Below are 5,968 nucleotides of genomic sequence, written 5' to 3' on the forward strand. Positions count from 1 at the left end.
TGGGGGGTCGCCTGAGGAGCCGGGGTGAGAGACAGGAAGTAAGTGGGGGTTCCGGGGCAGGATCGATCTGGGGGGGGCGGCCTCTCGCGCCGTTGGCAGGGGTAAGTGCGGGGGAAGCCAGGCTTTGAGGTGGGGGGGCTGTCCGGGGAGGGGGCGGAGCCGAGCCTCCCCTCCTCCAGGCTGGCCCCTTGGCCGGGGGGCCCGGGAGGAAAGCAGCAGCAGGACTGCCCCCCCGGCCTCCCTCCCCCGGTGGTCCTCAGGGTCTGCTGGCCCCGTGGGGGCTCTGCCTCTGAGGTAGGGGGGAGGGGCCGCCCCGCGTGTCCCTCTGGCTGGAGGGTAGCGGGTGAGTCACCTCCCAGAGCGATCTCGGGGCCCCTGCTGGAGCCTTGGGCAGGCCTCTCTCTGTGCCTGAGCATCCCAGTCTCCGCTGCGGCTCTTCGGGGTCCATCCTCGCCGCGCTTTGGTGCGGAGGCTCCACGTTCTCACCTGTGAGATGGGGCTCCTGCCTGTGGCACTCCCAGGGCCGTCGAGCTCGGCGGGGGGAGCCCCGCTGGGCAGCAGGTTTCCATGGGGAGGCCGCCTTCTCTGTGGGAAAGCTCCAGACGCGTGCAGGGCCTGGTGCAGGAGTGCAGACAACGGGCCTCCCGCCTTTCTCAGGTGAATGAGCTGAAGGAAAAGGGCAACAAGGCCCTGAGTGCCGGCAACATCGAAGATGCGCTGAGATGCTACTCGGAAGCCATCAAGCTGGACCCCCAGAACCACGTGCTGTACAGTAACCGCTCTGCCGCGTACGCCAAGAAGGGAGACTACCAGAGAGCTTACGAGGACGGCTGCAAGACCGTGGACTTGAAGCCAGAATGGGGCAAGGTGAGCCGGGAAGGGGCCTCGCGCTACGGCTGCGGCCGGTGCAGTGGGGGTCCTGCCTCTCACCGCCGCTCTCCTCCCCTGCTTTCAGGGCTACTCCCGGAAGGCAGCCGCTCTTGAGTTCTTGAACCGCTTTGAGGAAGCAAAGCGGACCTACGAGGAGGGTCTGAAGCATGAGGCCAGCAACTCTCAGCTCAAGGAGGGGCTGCAGAACATGGAGGCCCGCCTGGCTGGTGGGTGTCACCCGCCGTCCCTTCTCCCCTTGTCCTTGTGCGTCCGCGGCCTCCCTTGGGGGCCCCTTTGTAACAGATAGTGATGCGCTTTATTGCTGTGTCTGGTGCAGAGAGGAAGTTCATGAACCCCTTCAACACCCCCCACTTGTACCAGAAGTTGGAGAATGACCCTCGGACGCGGGCCCTGCTAAATGACCCCAGCTACAAGGAGCTGATTGAGCAGCTCCGCAATAAACCCTCTGATTTGGGCACGTAAGTAAGGGCTTCTTTGCCCGCCCTACCCCTTGAGAGAGGGCTGCCCAGTTCATGGGTCCCCAGTGAGAGAGATGCTTGTCAGACCCTCAGCAGTTGCTCCTGCCCAGGTTCCCCTTTTATTTTATTTTATTTTTTTTTAAAGCAATCGGGGTTAAGTAACTTGCTCAAGGTTACACGGCCAGTTATTTCTGGATGTGGTGCTGAGTATCTGAGCCCGGATTTGATCCAGGTCATCCCGACACTGGAGCCAGTGCTCTTACTCACTGAGCCACCTAGCTGCCCCTCCAGGTTCCCCTTTTAGACCCTTTTTCTTTGAATTCTCGGTCCTAACCTGTGGTTTGTTGGTAAGCAGTCAATTCATTGGTTCCTCCCACCAAAGCTGATTGACAACTCTTTTAAATCATAATCTTCCCATTTCTTGGGGACACCAAGGTTGAGGGGCCTGCTTGGGCCTGGTAGATCTCTCCCAAGGCTCGCTCTCTGTCCAGCATGCCACACTACCAGGCTTGCTGCCTTTCTGCAGACTGAGGACTTGGGGGAGAGGAGGAACCAGGGGCTTTTGGGAATGGGAGGTGGGTCATTTGGGGACACCAGCGGCCACCCTTCTGTATTGCCCACATTCCAGGAAGTTGCAGGACCCCCGTGTCATGACCACACTGAGTGTGCTCCTTGGCGTGGACTTGGGCAGCATGGATGAGGAGGAGGAGGTGGTGTCACCACCGCCACCCCCTCCCCCCAAGAAGGAGACCAAGCCTGAGCCCATGGAGGAGGATCTTCCTGAGAACAAAAAGCAGGTATGGGCTTCCCAGGACTGTCATCCCCCTCCCCATCTTACTCCTCTCTAGCTGGCCTTGTCTTTCTGAAGGGGGTCTGGCAAGTATGTGCTGGAGGGCTCCATTTTCAGAATTGGCCCCCCCTTCAAGAAGGGGCATTTTTTTGTTGGCTTTTAAAAGCATGCAAATGAATGGACGTATGGGGTGTTCATGACAGACCAAGACCTTCTGGGGGTGGCTGTTCCTCTCTAGGACAGTTACACTCAAGCTCTCGGCAGCCCTCCAAAGTCACTGGCGTCTGGCTTTGGGTGTGACCAGGGACATGGTGTGACATGGTCCCTGCCTCAATTGGGAAGAAAGTTGTGAGGCTTTCTCTGCTTGTTGCCTTTAAAACTCCGTGATAAAGCAGTGTTGGGGACAGGGAGTGTGGCTTCACAGCAGCGTCTGCTCCAACTCGGCATGTGCTGGGACGCCTCACCATTTCTCTGCTGGTGGTAACAGCCGACCAACTGCTCCCAAGTTTAGCAGCCAGCAAACAGGGCCTCGCGTGGGCTGCATCAGGGTGTCTCCGAGCTGGGGTAACAGCCCCACAGGAGTGAGTTAATCACTCTTGCCGTGGCTTCCAGTCCTTTTTCCAAGCCCTCCCACCACCCCCTTGATCATTGTTCCCTGACAAGCAGGATCCTGTGGCAGTGTGGGTGGCCGGCAGCCGTGAGCCAGAAATAAAACCTTGGTCCCAGACTAAGCAGAGGGGACGTGAGGAGTAGGGCCCAACTTTCCACTCCTTGGTTTCTCGATGGGAGCTGCAGAGAGGAGTACAGGAAAGGGGAGGTTGGGAAGCAGGATCCCTGAGGCCCCAACACCTGCCCTCCAGCTGGCTGAGACCCCTGAACTGGCTTTGCTCCATTCATCGGATGGACCTCTTCTTCTTCCTTTTTCATCCTTCTCCAGGCTCTAAAAGAAAAAGAGTTGGGAAACGATGCGTACAAAAAGAAAGACTTTGCCACAGCCCTGAAGCATTACGACCGAGCCATGGACTTGGACCCTACAAACATGACCTACATCACCAATCAGGCAGGTGAGTGCCTGGGGAGCAGCCTGGAAGAGTGGAGGACTCTGGGCTGGGCGGGCAGACCTCACTTGGCAGCATCCTGACTTCTCTGCCTTGGCAGCGGTATACTTTGAACAGGGTAACTACAATAAGTGCCGAGAGCTCTGTGAGAAGGCCATCGAAGTGGGTAGAGAGAATCGAGAGGACTATCGGCAGATTGCAAAGTGAGTGCCTCCTGGCCAGGATGGGTGAGGGAGGGGAGGGGCACGTCCCAGCCGGGGGCCTGGCACCTGGCTGAGCCATCCCACACTTCCCTCCTCCAGAGCTTACGCCCGAATTGGCAACTCCTATTTCAAAGAGGAGAAGTACAAGGACGCCATCCACTTCTACAACAAGTCTCTGGCCGAGCACAGGACTCCAGACGTGCTCAAGAAATGCCAGCAGGTCAGTGGGAGCAAGACACCATGTTGTCCCTGACTTCTGTCTGCTTAGAAGGGTTTCATTCAGAGAATAACTAAGTAGAAACTGAATGGGTCTTGGGGAGGACCCAAATCCCACCTTGTCACCTTCAGAGGGAACTAATGATGGCAAATTATGGAGCTTCCGTGCCGAGTTCAGGGCCTCACATGCAGCCATCAGTGTCTACGTAAGGCAGCCTTACATTCCAAGTATTCCAGTGTGAATTTTCTTACAGAAAAGCTCGTGTGGTTTTCTGTCCATTGCCAGTGACATTTTGTTTGAGAATTTTTCAAAATCAAAACCACGGCAGTGTCAGGTTGTGTTGCTCATAGATCAGTTTGGGGACAGGTGCGCATAGGGTTGGAGGCCTGTTTTCTTCATAAGGAGCTTAATAAAGAGTGTCACATTTACATGAACCTTGAACAAATGCCAGACTTAACTAACCATCGTTCTGAAACGCCAAGGCCTCCGTGTTGCCTTGTTAGCACGACTCTATTAGGAGGGTTCCAGGCTGTCATTCCAAACATCCACTTGGGTGTCTTCCCTCAGGCTGAGAAAATCCTGAAGGAACAGGAGAGGCTGGCTTATATCAACCCAGATTTGGCCTTAGAGGAGAAGAACAAAGGCAATGAGTGTTTTCAGAAAGGTAGGAAGGTGGAGGGTGGGCCTGGGCCCTGAGGGAGCGTCCATTAGATAGCTACAATGGGGGGAGGTGGTGATTCTGTCCCTGCTTTACAGAGGAGGAAACAGAGGATGACAGTGGTTAAGCGAGTTGCCAGGGTTTGGATGAACTTGGGTTTGACTGCCAGGTCTAGCACTCTACAACCTGGACACCCCATGGCAACCTCAGAGATTTAATAGGTTTTTATTTCGTAGATTCTCCATAGCTGCTTTTCTCTCCCATTGCTGGCAGAGTCTAGCTTCAGGTTCTCTCTCCCACAGGGGACTATCCTCAGGCCATGAAACATTACACAGAAGCCATCAAAAGAAATCCGAAGGATGCCAAGCTGTACAGCAACCGAGCTGCTTGTTACACCAAGCTTCTGGAGTTCCAGCTGGCACTCAAGGTCAGATAGAAGGGGCGTGGGTGGGGGCCCTGCAGCTGGGGAGGGGTCAGGGAGGCTGCCTCATTCAGGGCCCAATGTACCATGTAGCCTTAGTGGGCCTGTTATTCTTGATCACTTGTGTGCCCCCTGTGCACACCTTTGAGGAACATGCTCTGTTCCCTTCATGGGCTAAGCAGTGGAGACTACCAGTCTCTGGTAGCCATGTGGAAGCTGACAGACAGGTATAGGGCAAGGCCAAGCCCTGCACCTCTCTGCTGCTAGGCTCTTGAGGGCAAGGGACTTTTTCTGTGCCCACAAGGACAGGGAGACCCTGTAGCTACTGCTCTCCCACCTAAGGCAGGGCTGCAGGCCCAGACACAGGTGTGGGGCACAAGGTTGGCACCATTCCGTTCCCATGGACAGATGAGCTGAAACCCTGGCCATGAGGTAATGTAGTTGGCTCTGTTTCTTAGTTTGGTGAGCTTTTAGGTGCCCCACACTTGGGGGGTGGGAGGGAGTGGGACTTAGGAGGCTGGGGGCCCGAGCCCTTGGTAAGGCTGGTACTGACCTTGGCCTTTTCCCTTTAGGACTGTGAGGAGTGCATCCAGCTGGAGCCCACCTTCAGTGAGTACTGCGGACACTGCTTTTGGGGGGGAGGGGGGTCTTACTTTTTTTGTTGGGTCTTTACTTATTCTGGGAAGATGGGCTGCCAAGGCTACAGGCAGCTTGTGCCCCAGCCCTGGCACAGCGTGGCATGAGGGAGGGTCATCATGTCCTCCCCTCCCCCTGCCTCAGTCGGGAGGGTACTCACACAGGGAGGGCCTCCCTTAGGGTCTGGGCCTCTGGGCCTTTAGCACCAGCCCAACTCCCTTGTTCTACCCACAGTCAAAGGGTACACCCGGAAAGCAGCCGCTCTTGAAGCCATGAAGGACTATACAAAAGCTATGGACGTCTACCAGAAGGCCCTAGACCTGGACTCCAACTGTAAGGTTGTGGCCTGCCCTCAGCCCCGAGCCCCAGCCCTCCTGCAGCCCCCTGCCTCCTCCATCCCGTCCCCTGGGCCTGCTCATGCTGACAGTCTGCCCTTCCCTCTCCTTCCTGAGAGCATAGGAGGCAGCAGAGGGCTACCAGCGCTGTGTGATGGCCCAGTACAACCGGCATGACAACCCTGAGGATGTGAAGCGGCGGGCCATGGCTGACCCTGAGGTACAGCAGATCATGAGCGACCCAGCCATGCGGCTGATCCTGGAGCAGATGCAGAAGGACCCGCAGGCGCTCAGCGAGTAT

At 56.7% G+C, this 5,968-nt stretch overlaps 3 protein-coding genes across 4 annotated transcripts in view; all 3 read left to right on the forward strand.

The window, feature by feature from the left end:
- FKBP2 (FKBP prolyl isomerase 2) overlaps positions 1-5,968 on the forward strand; it is a 151,698-nt gene that overhangs the window by 112,033 nt on the left and 33,697 nt on the right. The window lies entirely within an intron of this gene.
- Positions 1-5,968, forward strand: part of DNAJC4 (DnaJ heat shock protein family (Hsp40) member C4) — a 142,524-nt gene that overhangs the window by 112,033 nt on the left and 24,523 nt on the right. The window lies entirely within an intron of this gene.
- STIP1 (stress induced phosphoprotein 1) overlaps positions 1-5,968 on the forward strand; it is a 119,039-nt gene that overhangs the window by 112,033 nt on the left and 1,038 nt on the right. For both annotated transcript variants that reach the window (XM_069066222.1, XM_069066223.1), the window contains 12 exons: positions 658-867; positions 956-1,097; positions 1,208-1,349; positions 1,978-2,146; positions 3,077-3,203; positions 3,298-3,400; positions 3,500-3,620; positions 4,185-4,281; positions 4,578-4,702; positions 5,269-5,305; positions 5,567-5,670; positions 5,792-5,964. In XM_069066222.1, coding sequence (XP_068922323.1) covers positions 658-867; positions 956-1,097; positions 1,208-1,349; positions 1,978-2,146; positions 3,077-3,203; positions 3,298-3,400; positions 3,500-3,620; positions 4,185-4,281; positions 4,578-4,702; positions 5,269-5,305; positions 5,567-5,670; positions 5,792-5,964 — 1,550 coding nt within the window. The remainder of the gene's footprint in view (positions 1-657; positions 868-955; positions 1,098-1,207; positions 1,350-1,977; positions 2,147-3,076; positions 3,204-3,297; positions 3,401-3,499; positions 3,621-4,184; positions 4,282-4,577; positions 4,703-5,268; positions 5,306-5,566; positions 5,671-5,791; positions 5,965-5,968) is intronic.

Source organism: Petaurus breviceps, unplaced genomic scaffold, assembly GCF_028583685.1.
Source record: "Petaurus breviceps papuanus isolate PSGF00001 unplaced genomic scaffold, PetGlider_PUasm1.0 90721, whole genome shotgun sequence".
Classification (NCBI taxonomy): Eukaryota; Metazoa; Chordata; class Mammalia; order Diprotodontia; family Petauridae; genus Petaurus; species Petaurus breviceps.